Here is a 22,367-nt window from a genome sequence, read left to right as displayed (position 1 = left end):
TAACTCATTTTTTATTTTATTGAATTGAGCCTCCTGTACAAGTCTTACAGGCAACTGTAATTAAGTGGTAAATAAATTGTCGAAATAAAATAAATAAGCTCAACTCTGTCCACTTGGCTTGCCCTTCTCAGTGTGACAGCACCATATTCACATCTCATGCAGTTGTTGGGATCAGTATCTGCCTGCAGGTGGCACTGTGGGTTCATCTCTATAAACCATAACCTCTTTTTTTTTTTTCCCTCGGAAACGCACCTGTCACTCCAATCTCCTTTCCATTCAACTTTTCCCCAGGGATTTCTCAGTCTCACTAAATTCTCGGGTCCATGTTTGCAAGTCACCTGTACAGAAACAAAAAACAGATTGCCTTAACTGGGGTTACAACCTCCTTTCCCAGCTGCTCTGGTGACACATAAAAACATTGCAGGTGCAATTTAAGGAGCCAATTTTGGCCTATGAGGTGCTCAGCAACCTGGTCCCTCCAAGACAGTGCCTACAGTCGTGCCCCGCAAGACGAATGCCTCGCAAGACGAAAAACCCACTAGACGAAAGGGTTTTCCGTTTTTCGATGAGCTTCGCAAAACAAATTTCCCTATGGGCTTGCTTCGCAAAACAAAGAAGTCTTGCGAGTCTTGCGATTTTTTTCACTCCCCCCCCCCTTTTTCTAAGCCGCTAATAGCCTTTTAGCCGCTAAGCCTTTAATAGCCGCTAAACCGTTAATAGCGCTAATCCGCTAAGCCACTAATAGGGTTGCTTCGCAAGACGAAGAGACTCGCGGAACGGATTAATTTCGTCTTGTGAGGCACCACTGTATTCTTCTGACCTTTGGTCAGAATCACACTGACAAAAGGAACATAGGGAGATGCCTTGCTCAAAAAATCCCAGTGACTGTTCTCAGTGGAGGTGCACTGGAGAGAAAATAGAACAATTGCCAGGGAGTCAAAGAGAACTCCCCTAATACTACTTTCTGGACTGGACCATGCAGGTAGTAAAGGTACCACTGCAATACAGTGCCTCCAATGCCTATTCCATACAGGCAATCCAGGAGAGTACCATAGCCAAGGCTATCAAAAGCTGCTGAGAGATTGAGTAATAAAAAGATGGTCTTGCTCCCTCTGCCCCTCTCCCGAAAGAGCTCAAACAGGGCGCCCAAGGTGAAACAATATACGCTGGACATTTCAAACTACCAACGTGGAGTGAAAAATCGACACTGTGCAACAAAACAACACAAAACTCAATGCTACGCAACAGAATGATTGCTAATGCACACAGCCAGACTCATTCCTCTGGGGTGGCTTGCTTAATGGGGGGGGGTAGTATTTAACAATGGTTAGGGATGATGGGCATTACAGTTCAACAGCGCATGGGGGCCACAAGTTCCCCACCCCTGCCATAAATAGAACATTGGTTTGTACATGATTGATAATTAAAAGCAGGGGATTTTATCAGCATTTCCCCAACTGGGGTTAAACACACAAGTGGCAAGAGTTAAAAGGTGCATAGACCAGAGACAGGTCACCTTCTGATGCATTTTATGGAAGAAAACACCGAACTCCTCAACCTTCCCCTTTCCACAGACCTGCTTTCAGCTTTAAACCCGGCTCCGCTTAGCATGCACATGTGAGCCTCTCTGTCAGCAGAGCCTCATGAATCAATTACAGCCTTTGATTTACACATGGGCCCAGCTATTATCCTCTATGTTTTATTCATGCCATTAAAAGGAAGCACAGCTCGTGGAGAAAGAAACCATTCTGATGCGCTCATCATCTTCAATAAGGCCTGATAATATTCAATGCAAGGGCAGAAGTGTATGTCAAATGTACCCTACAGCCCTGCTTTTGTCCAAGGTACTATGAGACTGTGGATCAGCCTGCCCTAACCTGGTGCCCTCCGGATGTTGAGAGCTGGAGGCCAAATCGTCTGGAGGGCTGGCTAAGATCAGTGGCATTCATGTTCAGACAGAGCAGCTGCACCATTCAGACTTTCTCCCCACCCCCACACACCCTGAGCTGTCACCTCTGCCATATACCTGCTGCTCCTGAGGACCGAGAACCACCCTTGTGGTTAGGGTGGTCCTGTGTCCAACTTTAAAGTGCCCAGTTTGAAGGACTATCAGAGGATGCCACAAGACTCAGGGGTTTCCAGATCCATCCAGGGTGCCATTGTTCAATTTCACCTACACCTGCAAAATGTTACAGGCAGTGCTTGTTTTCTAAAAAAAATATGTCTAGGAGTACCTTCATGTTCCTACTCATATTAAAATACTGCCCCTCGATGAGGCCAAACTTCAATTCACAAAATGTTTAGGGGTATGCGTACCCCCAGAAAAAAAGGACTGGTTATGGGCATTGCCTTGGCATGAAGCAGTGGGAGAATAGGCTTCAACCTAAAATAATGTTGTTGTTGTTGCTGTTGATGATGATGATGATGAAGATTATAAAACCATAGCTGAAACTACAAAAAAAGGTGGAACTTACTTTTCGAATGCCAGTCACAGTGTAGGCATGGCCAGACACTAATCCATTTGACAGGACGTTTCTTTGCTGGAGAGAAGGGCATAAAAACATTTAGCTATGCTGTAAACCAGGAAGCGCCAACCCTGTTGGGCCCATTTGCAAAACACTGCAGAAATTTGATCACATCTCTAGTCTCTGATACAGTGGTACCTCGGGTTAAGTACTTAATTCATTCCGGAGGTCCGTTCTTAACCTGAAACTGTTCTTAACCTGAAGCACCACTTTAGCTAATGGGGCCTCCCGCTGCTGCCACACCGCCGGAGCATGATTTCTGTTTTCATCCTGAAGCAAAGTTCTTAACCCAAGGTACTATTCCTGGGTTAGCGGAGACTGTAACCTGAAGTGTATGTAACCTGAAGCGTATGTAACCCGAGGTACCACTGTATTATGGTGACCATTATTGGTGACCATTTTTATGCTACTCAATATATGGTGAGAGAGAGAGAGCAGAAAACTAAAGTGAGTAAACAGGAGTAGTTTCCATTGGGTTTACTGTAAATGCCACTCACAGTTTGCACTAAACACCTCAGCAAACTTCCTGCTTTGTCTATTTTGATATTAGGGGGTGACTCACCTTCCATATAAAGAAAAGTATTCAGGAAAGAAAAACTACAGATTATCGAGTTGAGGCACAGAAATAGAGGTTTACAAGATGGTGCTTGCTATGGAGAGACACTTCCTTTTGCCAACATGAAAAACTCAGGGTCAAAGGGGAAGCTGCATATTTAAGTGAAATAGCTTTAGGTGCTTCTGCAAGACATATTCCCGAAAGCAAATATCTATCATCTTATATGGGACTGCCCAGTGCTGAAAGCTTTTGGGGAGTCTGTTTTTGTAGACTCATCAAAATATTTCTAGAGACCAGTAGTGATATTGGAGTACCTTCAGTATACTAAATGGCAATCCATCTGTTAACAGCAGTGAAACTGATGATACACCAGAATCAGAAATGCCCTTCTCCACCTTCCATTGATTTGCTGCTAAGTATGGCGTGACATATGGCTTGTATGATGGAACTGATCATATGATAGAACTGACTAATTGAATTGGGTTAAGAGAAGGCGTACAAAAAATGGTTGCAAAAGAGAGTTTGTGTATACTATATTAGAACAATAGCAATTAAGATTTGGTAGAGCCATTTTCTATATTAGGGGGGATTTACCGTATTTTTCCATGTATAAGACTAGGTTATTTTATTAAAATATTGTGCTAAAAACTTGGGGTCGTCTTATACACGGATAGTGGAGAGGTGGGACGGGGGATTGGTGGCTGCCGCAAGCAGGATATTGTTCGTGGCGTTTTTGCGGGTGATTGGTGGGTGCTGCAAGGTCCACTGGCTATTGGCTGCTGCGGCAATTGGGCGGGCGATCGGTGCTTGCTTTTGGCAAGCGATTGGTGGCTTCGCCGATGTGCGTTCGATTGGCTGTTGCGTTCCTGCAGGAGAGCGATTTTTGGCAACCCCCCCAAAAGCCCAACAAGTCTGGGCAATCTCCCCCCATTTTCTCTATTTAGAGTCCCCAAAAGAGGGGGTGTCTTATACATGGGGGCGTCTTATACAAGGAAAATCACAGTAGTAATGTGTATAGGAGGGAATTATTTCTGGGAAAGGGCCAAATCTGTTTCCCATTTTGATATCAACAACACAAAACCCAGCGTAGTACATTGATTTTGGCCCAGGACAGATGGGTTCGTATCCCTGCTTGGCATAGAAGCTCACTGGGTAAACGCTAGGTTGGATTAATATAATCCAAGAGAGCCAGTGTGGTGTAGTGGTTAAGAGCGGTAGTCACGTAATCTGGGTAACCGGGTCCGCGTCTCCGCTCCTCCACATGCAGCTGCTGGGTGACCTTGGGCCAGTCACACTTCTTTGAAGTCTCTCAGCCCCACTCACCTCACAGAGTGTTTGTTGTGGGGGAGGAAGGGAAAGGAGAATATTAGCCGCTTTGAGACTCCTGAAGGGGAGTGAAAGGCGGGATATCAAATCCAAACTCTTCTTCTTCTAATATAATGTGTTATACATGCGGCTGCCTTTGAAGATACAGTGGTACCTCGAGTTACATACGCTTCAGGTTACATACGCTTCAGGTTACAGACTCCACTAACCCTGAAATAGTGCTTCAGGTTAAGAACTTTGCTTCAGGATGAGAACAGGGCTCCCACGGCTTGCAGAGAGCTGCCTGTTTGGGGGCTGGGGTCAGGGGAAACTCGGGCCTCCCCCGCCCCAGCCCTGCGCCTGGGGGGGAAATAATTTTTTTCCCTTTATTTCCCCCCAAAAAACTAGGTGCGCTTTATGGGACGGTGCATCCTATAGGGCGAAAAATACAGTAAGTACTTAACCTGAGGTACCACTGTACTTCAGAAACTGCAGCCGGTGAAAATATCAGCAGCTCAGTTGCTGCCTGGGGCAAGATGGTCTGAACCTTTAATACCGATCTTGGTGTAACTGTATTAACCACCACATAGTTTCTGGGCCCAACTCAGAGTAATGGTTTTGATTTATAAAAGCCTTATGTGGCTCCAGCACCTCAGAAACACCTCTCCCCACATAAACTGACCTGGACGCTGCATTCCTTATCTGCCACTCTCCTGGCTGGCTGTGTCTGGCAACCCATCAGAGATCTGCTGTAGTTTGCTCTTGTCATGATATCCCAGAGGTCAGGCGGAGCTTCAGACAGCTTGATCGTCATAGTAACTCCACCTGTGAAGTCCACCAGAGCTTCTGACACTTGCCCAATCTGCAGGTCTTCATAAGAGCCACACAGCCTGTCAATAAAAATATGCCAAGCATTATAGATATATGACACTCTATTGATTATTGCAATAGGGCAGAGATGGGGAACCTTAGACCCAGGGGCCAAGTATGGCCCTCCACACCCCCTATGCGGCCCTCCTTGAGTGTTTATGCCTGGATGGAATGCATCCTTGAACACTGACCATGCTTGCTGCTTATCTGGATGGAAGATAGAGAGGGTGGATGGGTGGGTGTGGAAACTAGCCTACTGTACAAAGGTAAAATTCGCATTACTTGTTCCGCCCACATTTCATGCTGGCCCCGCCCACCTTTATGACTGTGGCCCTTGGGAGGTTGCCTAGAGAGGAATGCAGTCCTCAAGTTCGAAAAGGTTGCCCATCCCTACAATCGAGTTACGAAGGGATGAGACAAGGATGAACAGGTTATATATATATACACACACACACACACACACACACACACACACACACATATATACACACACACACAGGGGGGGGTCATACCTCAGGTTAATGTTCTTCGGGTTGAGCGTTTTCAGGTTACGCTCCACAGTGACCCAGAGATAACAGAGTGCATTACTTCTGGGTTTCGCCGCTCGCGCATGCGCAGATGCTCAAAATGACGTCACGCGCATGCGTGAAAGCAGTGAATCACAACCAGCACAGGTTGCGTTCGCTTCAGGATGCAAAGGGACTCCGGAACGGATCCCGTTTGCATCCAGAGGTACCACTGTATATGGACCCCATTTCATAGCGAGATTCAATGTGGAGTGCAGGAAGGCCCACTTACTTGGCATAAGCCTTTTCCAGAAGAGCTCCCCAGTACAGGTTCTTATAAACGGAACTGAGAAAAACAAGCTGTCCGGCTTTGTTCACTGGCAGTCGGTCATCGACTACCACATCAACCCATTCGCCAAAATGCCAGAACTGGGAAAGAAAAGAGGGCATGAATCTTCTTCAGCAGGTGATCACGTTTCTAAGAGACCATTCTTAAAGAGAGGACTGAAGCCATGACTCAGCTATAGCCCTGACATGCCTTCACGCTTAGTCATCATCGACCCATCAGCTGGTGCTTTAGGAAAACATGAGGAGATTTTTCTGACTTACTGCTTCAGCGTGATAGATGGATGACTGAGAGAAGTAGACCAGAGACAAAAAGAGCAAACCAAGAGCAGAAGAGTTTGGATCATACAAGCCCCAGCTGTGCCACCAGGGCGTGGGTTTGGAAACGCGGCAAGGGCATCAGCTTCAAACAGGAGCACTGAACTTCATCGAATGACATCGAATGACAATGGATAGTCAAATTCAAACACAAGGCGCTGCATCTCACAAAGGTGGTTTTTGCCTTTGAATGCTCAGAATACCTATGAAAGTGATTACACAACCCGAATTGGACAGCATGGGTTGGATCCTGCTTGAAAACAGCGAAACCTGAAAGCACCTTAGGAGACCTTTGCCGTATCAGCTTTGCCAAGGGTGATGCTTACCTTGAAATGGAATATCCCAGCATACTTCTTCCTCTCAAAGCTTTGGTTCATGGGCACGACCCGAGACAAGATATCTGGGTGAAATGATAACGCTTCCACGGCAGCCAGAAACCAGCAGTCCTCTATTCAAGACACGACAACATAAAATAACTGCATGTAAACAGCATTATTAACATCATTATTAGCATTTATTCATCTTTTTTAGTTTCATAAGGAGTGACCCAAAGCAACTTACATAGCTATGCAAACATTAAAAGCGAGTATAAAACCAGAATAAAATACAAACCTATTTCAGAGGACTTAAGCAATGTAAGTTTGAATACTTATTAACTATATCGTTAGCATGTAACTGGATAATTTAGAACAGGCTTGTTTTGGTGCCTGCCTTATTATGTAGACCTGATTTCACATTGAAGGGTGATTTTGGCACTTCTTTATTGAACTTAAAATTAGATTAGGGAGCAAACCTTCCATGAAACAGAGCACTTTGGAATTATGTGCCAGTACCTAAAATTTTATTCTGCCGTCGCACAATTTCCATCCATGCAAATATCCGTGTTGAAATGTTTGACCTGGAACCCAACAGGGCATGAGTGAAGGGTTTTTTCCTTAAATTCATTTTATTCCATCATGCGTAAAATATAAACAAAAAACAACAAATGTAGAAATTGTATTGTTGGATTAGCTCTGCTGGTTCTGTCTAGCTGCTTATGGATTGAGGTGTGATGTTCAATCTGGTGTCTCAGGTAGGAGGGCTGGGGGAGTGGTCTGTCTGAGAACGGGCAATGTTGTACAAAATACAGCAGAAAACCCGAGGAGTAATCCAGTGCAGTGGAAGCAGATCTTCTTGTGTTCAATGGAGTTTACTCCCTAGAAAGAGGGTTTAGGATTCCAGAAGATACTCGTGCACCAAAGGACAGACAATGGTCCTTACCTATTATTCCTTGGCACAGAGCAAGCCTTTTTTTGTTCGAAACGTAAAACACTGGGGTCCTATGCAGTTCCTGAAAGGTTAAAAGGAAACAGAAGTCTTAAAAGGAAATGCCAAGCCAGAAGGTTTCATACATTCATGTCATACCCCTCAACCTTCCCAATTTGAGCTGGTTGTCCCAGAATTACAGAAGCCATCCCGGCTTCTGATTGGATGCCAGAATGTCCCATATTTTTTGTCCAGTGCCCTTGCATGAGTCAGTTGCCTTCCAGGAGAGCTCAGGACCAAAAACCGAGCATCTCAATTTTGAACAGCAGGATGCTGGATGGTATGCCATTCAACGGAGAACAAGGCCTGTGAAACCACTGTGAGAATAATACCCTGTGGCCTAATGGCAGTTTTGTACAAAGTGCTCCCTTTGTGTGCAAAGTAGGGATGTCAGAGAATTCCTGTCAGAGAGCAGAAATTGCTACTGTTTGCTTACCCATCCCTGTGTGTCTTAGGTGTTGTCAAATGCAGCCTGATTCACGCTTTCTATGCACAAAGCATATGTTCTACCCATGAGCCACAGGCCATCCATCCAATCCCTCTGAGAATGTGGCATGCAGCTCTCCAAACCAACCCTTTTCGGAAATTTCCATCACTTACCAGTGGTCTTTTCCACAGCAACCTCTGAGGTAGTTTCTGGAGCAACGGTCCCTTTCCAATGGACCTAATATCGGCTGGGAAGAACTCGTCCTCAAACAGGCATCCTTTCTTGAAGCATTCCTCCAGCAAAGTGTGGTAATTCTGCTGGCTAAGACTGCTGGGCTTCTGAGCGGCTCCCATTTCGCACGTAGGCCACTGACGACGACTCTTCTTCCTCCGTGAGTGCAGGAAAGGCAAAAGAGCCATGGCAGAGGTGGACAGGGGAACCTGACAGGATTTGTCCCTACAGGGACTGGGATATTTCGTTCTAGCTTCCTCCTGAAGACGAAAGTCTTCCTCAATGCAATGTGAACCTATGGGAAATAATGTAAAAGGTCAGTAAGTGAATTAAAAATGTACAGGATAGCACATTAATGATTAAACTAAGTTATTTTTCGATGATATGTCTTAGAAGCTAGCTGGATTTGCAGAAAGATGAACTTAATTCATAAGTATACAGAACCAGTGAGTGGTTTAGCAGTGTAAGCGATCCTCATAGGAATAATCATAATATTATTAAGATAAAAATAAGAACAGCTAAAAACACTGCTGGGGTCAGGAAGCAACCATTAAAAAACAATTAAACACTGATAGAATTAACTCTCTCTCTCTCTCTCTCTCTCTCTCTCTCATCTGCTAAAAAACATACAGATAATTATAATAAAAATAGCACAGCACCAGCCCTTTCATTAAAACCAGTCAGTTCTCCAAAGCCTGTTGCTATAAGAAAGTCTTTGCCTGCCAGCAGAACAACAGCAAGGAGGGAACCAGTCTATCTTCTCTAGGGAGGGAGTTCCAAATTGTGGGAGCCGCCACCAAGAAGGCCCTCTCCCATGTCCTCACCTGTGAGGGTGGCGGGTCTGAGAGAAGGGCCCCCTGTGAAGATCTCAAAACACAGAGAGTTTCATATGAGTGAATATGGGTTTTCAGATCGCTTGGACATAAAAGGTTATAAGCAACAGTTTGGCTTGTGCCCGGAAACTAGCTAGCAGAGCTGTTGTAACAAGCTCACTCTAACCAGCCCCGGTCAACAATCTGGCTGCTGCTCTTTGAGCCAGTGAAAGTTTCTGAGCACTTTTCAAAAGCGGTTCCACGTAGAGTATGTTGCAGTAATCCACATGGGATGTAACAGTGTCACTGTGGACAAATCAGACATCTCAGTGGCTCATCTAGTCCAGCATTGTGTTCTCATAGTGGCCAACCAGATGCCTGTGCGAAACCTGCAAGTAGGACCTGATTCTCCCCTCCTTTGGCTTCTAACAACTGCCATTCAGAAGCATTACTGCCTCTGACCGTGGAGGCAGAGCAGAGCCATCATGGTCTGAACTGCAAACTGTCTCTTTTCAACCTAGATATGAAATTTAAAAAGCAAGAGGTATATTTACTTTCCAGAGAACAAAGCAGTGCAGCATAGTAGTTAAGAGTGTTGGACTAGGGACTCAGCTAGATTGATAAAGAAAAAGTTTTTTATATGCATTGTATATGACTTGCCGATCAGAAGGTCGGCGGTTCGAATCCCCGCGACGGGGTGAGCTCCTGTTGCTCAGTCCCAGCTCCTGCCAACCTAACAGTTCGAGAGCACATCAAAGTGCAAGTAGATAAATAGGTACCGCTCCAGCGGGAAGGTAAACGGTGTTTCTGTGCGCTGCTCTGGTTCGCCAGAAGCAGCTTAGTTATGCTGGCCGCATGATCTGGAACCTGTTTGCGGACAAAGGCCGGCTCCCTCAGCCAATAAAGCGAGATGAGCGCCGCAACCCCAGAGTCGGCCACGACAGGACCTAATGGTCAGGGGTCCCTTTACCTTTTTAAGACGGCGTTTCTGTGCACTGCTCTGGTTCGCCAGAAGCGGCTTAGTCCTGCTGGCCACATGACCCGGAAGCTGTACCCTCGGCCAATAAAACGAGATGAGTGCCGCAACCCTAGAGACATCCATGACTGGACCTAAAGGTCAGGGGTCTCTCTACCTTTTTACATGCAATATAACACCGTGACACCAGATGGCACTGTCTTTCCCAACCGGATTTCCCTGTATGTGTTTACAGCACATTTAACCGAAACGCTTCTTTGATGTGTCTAGATCCAGCCTAGGATGGGGGGAGACCTCAGTTCAAGTTCTTGCTCAGCCCACAGCATGATCTTGGGCCTGTCACCATCGCCTACCCTGCTGGGTTGTTGTAAGGATAAATTACCCGCCCATGCCCTGCCAAGGAAATAAGTACCTCCAATGATGTTGAACATTAATAAAATAAGGATATCCTGAAGAAAATTCTAGGCTGTACAAGGAGTACTTTGAAACTGCTGGCTGGCAGGTGCTGCTGAGATCACGTTTGGTTAAATCATAGGTATTACTAGCCCAGTTCCCAACCCACCCCACAATTATATTGCAGTGAGCAGAACAAGCTAACGGCCCTAAACTGGCAGGAGCCTATAGAGGTCAGTTTGGGGAGGGAGTGTGGCTGTTACTGAGTAAAGGGCATCTGTACAACAAGCAAAAACTTGCACACAAATCAAGAACATCCCCACAAAAATTATAGTTCTGTAAATCATAAATAAATAGAAAGTGGCTGCTAATCCTTAAAAAGATTCAACTTTTCCATAAAATATAGCCAAGAAGTTGAATCTTTTTAAGGAAAAGCAAAGTGAAGAAGACCGGTGCTTTTACTTTAGCTGCTGGATGTTATAATACTTAGTTCCAAACTCCCACCGGCGTCCCCAAACTCTTGACTATGTTAATCCCAAGTATCAGTTCCTGGGATAGCTCAGCTGGTAGAGCACGAGACTCAGAATCTTAGGGTTGTGGGTTTGAGCCCCATGTTGAGCAAAAAGATTGGACTAGATGACTCTCATGGTCACTTCCAACTCTATGATCCTATGAATCCTGTTGTAACCCCAAGGATTTTAATTGTTGTAACCCAGCCTGGGACCACAGTAGTGAAGGGTAGGTAAGAAATCTACATTATTATTGTTATTATTTTTCCCCTCCCCAAATGCATTATAAATAGATTTTTGCATTACTAACAGCAGCTGTACATGTAGGGGTCATGTTATGTGCCATTTCATTTTTGACCTGAAGAGTCTGGCTTTTGCCAGAAATTATCAAGACTAAAACCATTTTTTTAATGGATGTTTCTAATAAATTTAATGGGTGAGTATATCATTTTACAACACTTGGAAAGAACCCAGTCCTCATTAAAAAGAAGTGCTTCTTGTTTGGACTTGATCATAATCATCACAGTGTGTCCCTTTGCGCATCTGTAAAACTGTCACATACATGATAGTTATTGTGCACTGTAATTATGTACAGAAGGTTATGATTAATAGTAAATATCACCCTTTTAATACTTAGGAGGTATGTAGAAAAGATATTGGCCTTGGACCAGAGAAGGAAGAAGGAGTTTGGATTTGATATCCCGCTTTATCACTACCCGAAGGAGTCTCAAAGCGGCTAACAATCTCCTTTCCCTTCCTCCCCCACAACAAACACTCTGTGAGGTGAGTGGGGCTGAGAGACTTCAGAGGAGTGTGACTAGCCCAAGGTCATGCAGCAGCTGCATGTGGAGGAGAAGGGAAGCGAACCCGATTCACCAGATTACGAGTCCACCACTCTTAACCACTACACCACACTGGCTGGGTTAAAGTCCTGTGTTGGTTCACATTCTATGTGCAACTTAAAATAACTTCCAGAGGGCAGTGTATCTCACTATTCTTACTATTAAATTTTATATCGCACCCTTTCTCCCAAAGGAGACCAAGGTGGCAAACACACAAGCAGTGAAGCAATTAAACCATCCCAAAACAATTCCAATACAGATGCAGACTGTTTGAATTCATGAACATGGGCGCAGGAAACAGGACCACATGCCCCTACATTTCCCCCTGTTGTCTAAATATTGGGCATCAAGGTAAAGGGGCCACATACATCTGAACAGGCATGTACATCTGGACACATGCACATCTCTTTCACATTGATGCCAAATATCAGTGGGAACTGGAGTGAGAGGAGGGAGGCTCTCTGCAGTGTGCCTCGACTTCAGCCACTTCAGAACGGGGAGCAGGGATGCCATCACCCCCATCACCACCTTCTAACAGAGTCTCACATACCCTCCAACATCCTGCTGGTCATAATTGGGTTGCTTCTTTTTTGGTCCTGAGCTCTCGCAGCAGCCAATCAGCTGACTTGCGGCAGACCCAAAAGTGGGACATTCTGAGATCCAATCAGGAGCCGGGGTGGCTTCTGTAATTGTGGGACGTCCTGATCAAATTGAGACAGTTGGGGGGCCTGGTCTCAGGAGAGGGGCAAATTTGTTTCCTAGAACTAAACATTGCTCTCCATAGGTGGGAGCAGATCTACCCAGGGGCATCACAAGGGGGGTGTTGTCCGCCCCGGGCGTCATGACGACGACTGCACCAATCACGAAAATCTGCCCGCCGGGGATGCTAGGTACCCTCCCTTAAAAACTCTGGGCAACGTTCCCAAAAATTACAATGTGGGGGGGGGTGACAAAAAATGTTTTACCTTTGCAGAATTTCTACACACTCGCACAGCTCCCTCTCTCATCCATTCAGACAAGCGAGAGTCACCAGAGTTTGAGGATGCATTTCGGCCAAGGATTTGAAGCAGAGCCGATGAGGAGGGGTGTGGCCTGTGAAGAACTCTGGGGTTCTCCATGTCCGCTTTAGCAGAAGACAATCCAATAACATGACAAAGGGTTTCCCAAAACCTAGAGCTGAGCCTTATTATTATTATTATTATTATTATTATTATTATTATTATTATTAAATTATGGCTCCTAGGATTCTAAAAGCAATCTGTTATTCAAGCGTCACTGGAGCAACTTCAGGGAAGCCACATCTGTGCCACACTGTGAATTTGCCACACTGAATATAAACCATAGAGGAGTCAGTGAGGATGATTCAAGCAAGCTGGCCAAGTGACAGCAACTATGCCATCATATCCCGTGCCACTAACCCAGAAAACTATTTCCTAGTTAGTTCCCACATATTTCCTAGTTGAAATGTGGAATGAGGGGCAAAGCCAATCTCTAATCAAACAAGCCAAGTTGTATATGGGAAGAAAAACTGGTCCATTCTAATGAACCAATATCTGTGGGCCCAGAATGAAACTAACTATAGATGTTCATTAAAAACTATAGATATTTTTAATATTTGATGTTTTGCTGTGCTGCTGGAAGTCACCCAGAGTAGCAGGGGCAACCCAGTTAGATGGGAGACAAATAAGTAATATTATTATTATTATTATTATTACTACTACTACCACTACTACTTCACTGGATCCAAATAATGCCAAGCAAGGTTCTTTGTCCTAGTTCTTCTTCCAGGGAGACTTTCAGACTTTGGCTGTGATCATGCACCTGCTTAACTAGGAGTAAGTCCCAATGAATTCAGTAGTTCTTGCTTCTGCGTAGATATGCATAGGATTACACTATTTAACCCAGGAACGTGGTCCTTCAGATATTGATGGATTACAACTTCCATCATCTTTGATCATTGGCCATGCTGGCTGGGACTGATGGGAGTTGGAGGGTCACGGGTTTCCCATCCCTCTAATAATTTTTATTTAAACCTCACCCATCTGACTGGGTTGCCCCAGCCAACACACACACAAAAAATAATAAAATATCAAACATTAAAAATGTCCCAATACAGGGCTGCCTGTAACAGCTAAAAATCTGTTTTCTCGATTTGATTTGATTTTTATCTTCTAGCTTTAAAATCCAAATACCTTGGACATATCTTAAAAACGATGTATAAATTGATGTTGATGTTTTTTGTGTTTTTAATATTTTGGTGGGAGCCACCCAAAGTGGCTAGGGCAACCCAGTCAGATGGGCGGCATATAAATAATAACAGCATTATTATTATTATTATTATTATTATTATTATTATTATTATTATTATTAATGAAATAAATAAAAGCCAGCCAGGTAGATAAGTGAGATGAGAACATTTCGTGTTACTTGCACATGACAAAATACAAATAATAAAAAGACTTGCTCCTTTAAAAATAAATAAATTATTGTGACAAACAATCTTTCTTTGTTTTTGAGAACAGAGAGTTTTAACTGTATGTTAGCTGTACTGTATGTCTCTGTTGGGCAAATATCCACGTAGCGGGAGGGTTGAGAAGTGTGGCAGATGAGAGAATCCTAAGGAGCCATGATTTATTGTGACATAGAATGAAAACAGGTTAGACGTCAGACTGTAAAAATGCCTCACAGGATATAATGAAATACTGACTATTTGGGAGGCGACTCTGCATCAAATACACAACATTGTGTGACAGCACCGTAGCTTCATGAAACTGGGCTACTGATTAAGCAAGTCAAACAATTTGGGACAGATTTATTGCTGTTGCCAATGAGCTAAATTTATTGTTGTGGCACAATAGCAGCTTCCCCGGAAGCCAGAAACCAAAAGGCAGGATAACCTTAAATGGTCAGGCCAGTAGCGCCATTTCACCCAGCATTCTTGTCTCTTGACAATAGCCAGGGTCTGGGCGTTAAGGGAATACGCTGCAAACAAAAAATAACATTATTAGAGTACTCAGTTGCCTCTTGCACCCCTAGGCCTCAGGATAAAGCTTTCTCTTGGACTTGCTTTTGTTTGATAGAGCAGCCAGATTTATGGTGTTGTCGAATAAATGCATTTTTAAAATATTTCTACACCAGCTTTCGGTCAAAATGAAAATGGCTCATAACAAGAAAGGAACTTTTTGTCAAGAGGAATTAGTAATGTTGGATTTTTTTGCATTTGGTTTTCATTTGTAATATGTTACAGGGAAATTGGATGAGAGAGGCTGAGAGACTGCCCTACCCCCCCCCCCCGAGACCGGCCTCACCACGAGGCAAGGACAAGGGGTCTTTGCTGCACATTACCAAAACCTCATTCATTTAGGTTCAAAACTCCATTTACAAAGGGCCTGCCTAATCAGAAACTCCAGAACCCTGACGGCAGCCCCTAATGGCAAGAAAATGAACAGCAATATATCTGCAAAAGCACTGCATCTGCAAGGTAAGCTCAGCCCAGTTTGAAGGAGTCCAGAGTCCCAGCTGAGCCCCAGGTCTCCAACAGAGGAAAGCAGGGAAAGTGTCAATACCAAATGTAGCTGATAAATCTATCTACGTACTGGCTCAATGGGAAAATTTAGAAATTCTTAAGAAATCACTCATATCAATCTTCTCAATTCCAATGGCATTTAGGGCCCAGGGAAGTGAGGTATAAGGCGAGGGGTGAGTGAACCCACCATAATCCCTGAGATGTACAGTCATGTCCCAGGGGCTCACCAAGGAGTCGTAACAGGTGATATCCTGCAGCAGGATATACGTATAAGCTAAACAAGCTATAGCTTAGGGCCCCACTCTCTTCGGAGCCCCCCAAAAAATAAAGGGGGGAAACTGGATGTACATTTGCAAAATATAAGATAAAAAACAAATAAAATAAAACCTACATACAGAAAGTGGTTTGTGTTGTGTAGGCTCCTATGATGTAAGTAATGGGCCCCGCCTGCTAGCCTGCTCCCTAAAATATCACTGGTTTGCTCATTTCTATATATAGGGTGCCTACATTCTACATGGACTAATTACGTGGCAACATATGCAAATGGCTTTAGATACCTATTAGTTCCATAAATTACCATACAGTGGTACCTCGGGTTACATACACTTCAGGTTACATACGCTTCAGGTTACAGACTCTGCTAACCCAGAAATAGTGCTTCAGGTTTAGAACTTTGCTTCAGGATGAGAACAGAGATTGTGCTCCGGCGGCGCAGCAGCAGCAGGAGGCCCCATTAGCTGAAGTGGTGTTTCAGGTTAAGAACAGTTTCAGGTTAAGAACGGACCTCCAGAACGAATTAAGTACTTAACCCAAGGTACCACTGTATAGCAGATATTCAACGCAAAAAACAGCGAGAATTTGTTGGACATATACAGTAAAGGGCCCCATTACCTTCAGTAGCTGAGGTCCTCATCAAACCTAAATCTGGCCCTGATCCTGCCCCAAGAGTGTCAGACAGATTACCATCTCAGTCACAATGCATACCCATCCCATAGTGGGATGAAGACCAGACAAGACAAAGGGGCGCATTTGACTTGACTCAGGGACCAAGCAACTGTAAATACTTTCGTTTGTACTGTGATGGAGTAAATGTGAAAGACTGTATTTCAGGGGTAGGCAACCTCCGGCCCACGGGCCACAAGTGGCCCACAGGGTTCGTTTAACTGGCCCATGAGCCGCTCCCAAACCAAGCCACCCACTCAGCAAATCCCCGCTTGCTGCGCTAAACCAGCGCAGTGTAGCGTGAGGACTCTCTTCCACGGTGCCGGAAATTGCGTTTGTGCATGCACAGACGCCCAAAATCGTGTCTGTGCAGATGCCGGAAATCGCAGGTGCGCGTGTGAGCAGGTGCACGCAATACGGCCCACGGAAGGATCTCCACTGGAGTGAACCGGCCCAGGCAAGGTAAACCTTGCCGACCCCTGCTGTATTTGATTGACAGGGGCATGCCTGGATCTCAGGTTCTACCTGAGACCACACCTGTTCTGTGACATATCTATGATATCTTGAAGATGCTTCTGGAAATGCATTATGGGAAGATTTGGGAAACTTTTAAAAACCTGATGTAACGATTGATCAGGGCTTCTGGCTGCTTCGTCTTTGTGGTAGTGGAAAGTCTTGTTGCAACAATAAAGATCAGGCCTACAGGCCGCTGTTTTGCCTGTTATCACCTGGCTGAAGTCTCTCGCTTGTGACCCCTGACCTGAACCTATGGGAGTCAAGGTTAGGCAATTGTGGGGTGCTCCAAGAACTATCTTTCACAAATATTTTCTTTTATAATGTTCAAGAAAATAATATCTTGTATTTCTGTAAAGTACGCTGCCTTAAATGTCAGCCCTTAGAGTATTTGTATCTGTTTGATATTTTGTCATGATCTGTTTGTTTACGTAAGATTCCGTTTGCAGCAGGAAGCTTAAAATAAATTGAATAAATGATGATACTAAAACTGTTCATATCATTAAAAAAAACGATATTAAGTCTCTATTTGAACCATCCAAGGGTTTTTACTTTTTGTGTTGCGTCCTTCTGAACTGCTTGGAGACTATTGTAGATAGCAATGTAAATTGTTTAAGTAAACAAACAAACAAATGTCTCCAGGCCTTCAGATCCCATATAGGCTATTGTAACAGGTTATTTATTCATTTATTTATAATTGAACTTAAACCCCATCTTTCCTCTACAAGGAGCCCAGGGTGGCAAACAAATGCACAATTTAAACACAAAGAAAGCAAAAACAATCTGTATCGTATCCTTCTAAACTGCTTTGAGACTATTGTGGCTAAGAGGTATATAAATTGCTTAAGTAAGTAAGTAAGTAAGTAAGTAAGTAAATGCCCCCAGGCCTTAGAATTCCATATTATGACAGATTAATTATTATTATTATTATTACTATTATTATTAATACCACACCCTTCCTCCCCAAGGAGCCCAGTGCAGCAAACAGATGCACAATTTTAAAACAAAGATATCAAAAGCATTATAAAACAGTTAAAATATTCTAAAACTAATTGCAATTAAAAACATATAAAAGTAGCTACTATTAAAAACATTTTTAAAGCAGTTACAGTGGTACCTCGGGTTACAGACGCTTCAGGTTACAGACTCTGCTAACGCAGAAAGGGTACCTCAGGTTAAGAATTTTAACTCAGGATGATAACAGAAATTGTGAGGCGGTGTTGTGGTGGCAGCAGGAGGCCCTATTAGCTAAAGTGGTACCTCAGGTTAAGAACAGTTTCAGGTTCAAAATGGACCTCCAGAATGAATTAAGCTTTAACTCAAGATACCACTGCACTGTGCAGTTAAAGACATTCTCCTATCTAATTTCTGAGGTGGTAAATATGTCCTCTCTTTTCCACTCACTTCACTTACTTTGTCCTTATAACAACTTTTCTTTACACTCAGACCTACCCCTCCCCAATAGGAAACTGCCAGTGAAACACAAATGTAACAGCTACTGAAATAATGCAAGAACTGAAAGTAGAAGCTTTACATGTCAGTGTCATTTTGTTTCATTTCTTGGATATTCTACATACAAAATAATTTCTGAAAGAAACCCCCTAACATTAATCCGGCCATTTCAAACATTTTGTTATTCTGTTCACTAAGACTGTACTGTTAAAAAAACACTATGTTGAGTAGTGGGTTTGGGGGGCGGGGGGGCGGGTGTAAAATATACAACAGTCACGCGTGAAAACAAATGACATGATCCAGCACAGTTACAAAATCAAGAAGGGCCAGAATCATAGCTGTCAATGTTTCCCTTTTTTTAAGGGAAATTCCCTTATTCCGAACAGGCTTCCTCACAAGAAAAGGGAAAAGTTGACAGCTATGGTCAGAATACCAGGGAGAACGCTGCAAACCAAATTAAACTAGATAATCAAATGAAGAAAGTATGCAGCATATCTGTCATTAAAACAAATTAGGGAAATATACAAGGATATACAAGATCTGTCAATCAAATGAGATCTAAACACAGGTTGGAAGCTGCTTACATCCTTCATACCCAAGCTAGGGGCCAAATTTTGAGACAAAGGAAATCCATGCCCAGCCTTCCCCCATAATACTTACTTTCCCACAAGGTATTTGTTCCATTAGAGGAGCTTACGTGGATATATAGTTTTTCCAAATAGCTGCAATGGAAAGTGTTAAATCCACTTCCTCCAGTGTTTCGTCCTGACCATCTCTCAACAGAAACACACATCTCATTGATTTGCCAAATTTTAAAGAGATTGGGGATCCCAGCAAGTTTTTCCATCACTTTGTTTAGTATAAAAGCCCAGGAAGCCAGCCACCAGACTGTATGTAATAAAATATAATTGGCATTTAAGATGCCAATAATGATAATGGGATGGAAATGTATACCCGGTGATCAAATAGGTTTCTGGATTAAGCTGATGGGCAACTTCAATTGGACAGTAATCTGTTTAAATTTAACCATTTCAGTTCCACTGGGCTGTGGATTGGGCCCTAGGCATCTTTAAATCTAAACTATCAAAAGCAACGCAGCTCCAATTTCTAGACTTCTAGTTTCTGTAGCACAAAGGAACATTGAAACATCTTACCTTATTCCAAGTATTTTCTTTTGTTCACAAGAAATTAGTAATAAATCCTAGCAGAGTAGCAGTCTCAGTCTCAAGTAGCACCTTATCTTTCGCCCTAACTGGCAGTAAAGCTCCGACGATTTCTCTCATCTAAACATTTATGTGTACGTACATCCTGCTTATGCAAATCTAACAGGTAATCTCCACCTACCAAGCAAAAGTTCAAGGAAGGTAAATGTTAACGGAATGGGTTTGCTGAAAGTGTTGCAACAGTAGGCATTTTCGACGTCAATCACATGACTTACCTGGAAGGACCTGGCAGCTTGACAGAAAATGACACAGCTGTTGCCCAAAAGAAAGAGCACTTCCTTCTCTGTTTATGGCTTGTTTTTCTCTCCAAACCTTAAAGTGTAAACAGGTGACTCTGTGGACAGAAACGCCTCCTGCCACAATATGATGGATGGGCTTATTTAACTTGGGACTAGTACACAAAAAACTAGAGTTTGGTTTTCATGCGAGGAAGTCAGCTAGGTTGTGACAGTTGCCACGTATCTGCGGATCAGCTGAGGCCAAGACCCTGCACATAAAAATATGAAAGTGGTATTCAGAAATATACAACTTCCAACCATGGAGGCCAAGCAAAGTCTCCATTATGGTTAGGCATTGATAGGATCATCCTCCATGAATTTGCCCAGTTCTCCTTTGAAGCATTCTGCACTGTGTAAAGAAATTGTTATTACAGTGGTACCTGGGGTTACATACGCTTCAGGTTACATACGCTTCAGGTTACAGACTCCGCTAACCCAGAAATAGTGCTTCAGGTTAAGAACTTTGCTTCAGGATGAGAACAGAAATCGTGCTCCGGTGGCGCGGCAGCAGCAGGAGGCCCCATTAGCTAAAGTGGTGTCTCAGGTTAAGAACAGTTTCAGGTTAAGAACGGGCCTCCAGAACGAATTAAGTACTTAACCCGAGGTACCACTGTACTTTATCTATCCTGAATCTTCCAACATTCAGCTACAGTGGATGTTTGCGAATTGGGGGGGGGGGACGGGACTTTTCTCTATCTACTCTCTCCATGCCATGTAGAATTTTATAAACTTGTATCACCTCCTGCTTGCTTTTTCTCTAAACTAAAAAGCCCCAAATGCTTTCCGTGTAGGGGATTACTGCATTCTCATTCTGCAGTTTAATCAGTGCAATGAAATCAGTGCTGCTGCTGTTGCTCTTTACTTCTGTGAGGGCAATATGGCTACCAATTACTTTGATCTATCTATTTAGATCACACAGAAATATTCCTTTGTAAGGCTTCTAATCTATGCTGGAACTGCTGTTGGCTGGAACATTTCCTCCTTTCATTATTATTTTTTAATGAAATCTCCATAGCCCAGATGTAAAGGACATCAGGTCTCTTGCACCTTCAGTAGCTGTATAGAAGGAATTTCAGCATATGTAATTTATCATGCAAATGACACCTACTGGAATTCTTTCTTCTGCACTACTATTTACGGGGCAGGAGACCCTTTTTCTGTTCCATATGGCCATCCTTAATCTTCACCAGCCTACTTTCTGATGGAAATGCCTGAAATCCACTTTTCATTTGTTTGCATTTAAGGTATTTGGAGTTGACAACCCTGATTCCCAAATAAAGTTCTTCTTTAATCCTCTTTTAATTCTTCTTAGACATTTTGTTTAATATGCATTACTTTTTTTTGGGGGGGGGGTTACACTACTCTGTGTGGAGAGAGAAATCTTGCAGTGAGTAAGAATAAGTTGCAAATGGAAAACTGAGGTTCCAGCATTTCCAAAAAATCGTTGGTCAAGTAAAACAAATAGCTTCTCTTGCTGAATTCATTTGGTTAAATTTAATTGGTTTCATTGCACTGACTACAGCCCATGGAAAACTACATGGGTCCTACAACTGGCTTCAGGTGTCCTATCCTTCCCCAAACCGTGGGTCATAGTACCACAGAGTTGGAAGGGACCCTGAAGATCATCTAGTAGTCCAACCCCCTGCAATGCAGGGATATGCAGCTGTCCCATACAGGAATTGAACCTGCAACCTTGGCGTTATCAGCACCACACTCTAACCAGCTGATTTACAGCCCCCATCAAGCATGACCCAATGGTCAGGGTGATAGGAACTGTAGTCCAACAATATCTGAGGACCCAAAGTTGGGAAAGGCTGCTCTAGCTCCTATTAAGAGCAATCAGATTGGTATCCAGCGCCGAGGGCCTTCTGGCGGTTCCCTCATTGCGAGAAGTGAGGCTACAGGGAACCAGACAGAGGGCCTTCTCGGTAGTGGCACCCGCCCTGTGGAATGCCCTCCCACGAGATGTCAAAGCGATAAACAACTATCTGACATTCAGAAGACATCTTAAGGCAGCCCTGTTCAGGGAAGTTTTTAATATGTAACGCTGTACTGTTTTTAACACTTGATTGGGAGCCACCCAGAGTGGCTGGGGAAACTCAGCCAGATGGGCGGGGTATAAATAATAAATTATTATTAGTAGTAGTAGTAGTAGTACCAGGGAGAGGGCTCTTTCAGTGCTGGGTCCAATATACCATCCCAAGAACTTTGCATAGTTCTCTCACTTGCCTTATTCTGCCAGGCTTTTTGTTTATTTAATTACTTTTCCCATCCCTGATATACAGTTTTATTGGATGCTGTATTTAAAAAAATCATTGCTACATTGCTTTAAACTTTTATATGTATTGTAAGCTGCCTTGTGAAAGCTTGCCCAAAAATGATATGTAGAAATACAGTAGTAGTAGGAATAAGTTTTAATTTTTTTGCTATGTGTCCTCTTTTTCCAGCACACGTCATCTTTTTCAGGGGTAGAATTTGAGACAATTTGCATTTATTTGCTTTGAATGGAGTCA

General features: G+C 43.5%; 1 protein-coding gene across 2 annotated transcripts in view; it reads right to left on the bottom strand.

Annotated features, from left to right (window-relative positions):
- Positions 1-18,493, bottom strand: part of CAPN14 (calpain 14) — a 45,293-nt gene extending 26,800 nt beyond the window's left edge. Inside the window, exons 1-8 of one of the 2 annotated variants that reach the window (XM_082214831.1) lie at positions 18,091-18,493; positions 8,331-8,683; positions 7,686-7,755; positions 6,752-6,873; positions 6,055-6,191; positions 5,069-5,276; positions 2,475-2,540; positions 253-338 (exon numbers count right to left, since the gene is read on the bottom strand). In XM_082214831.1, the coding sequence (XP_082070957.1) occupies positions 253-338; positions 2,475-2,540; positions 5,069-5,276; positions 6,055-6,191; positions 6,752-6,873; positions 7,686-7,755; positions 8,331-8,576 (935 nt within the window). In that variant the 5' untranslated portion in view covers positions 8,577-8,683; positions 18,091-18,493. Of the gene's footprint in view, positions 1-252; positions 339-2,474; positions 2,541-5,068; positions 5,277-6,054; positions 6,192-6,751; positions 6,874-7,685; positions 7,756-8,330; positions 11,028-18,090 lie in introns of those variants that run through there. The other variant, XM_082214830.1, reaches the window with a different exon arrangement.
- Between the last annotated feature and the right edge of the window lie 3,874 nt (positions 18,494-22,367).

The sequence above is a fragment of the Podarcis vaucheri genome (assembly GCF_965113315.1).
Source record: "Podarcis vaucheri genome assembly, chromosome: 3".
Taxonomy (NCBI): Eukaryota; Metazoa; Chordata; class Lepidosauria; order Squamata; family Lacertidae; genus Podarcis; species Podarcis vaucheri.
This window is presented reverse-complemented; position numbering and strand designations above follow the sequence as displayed.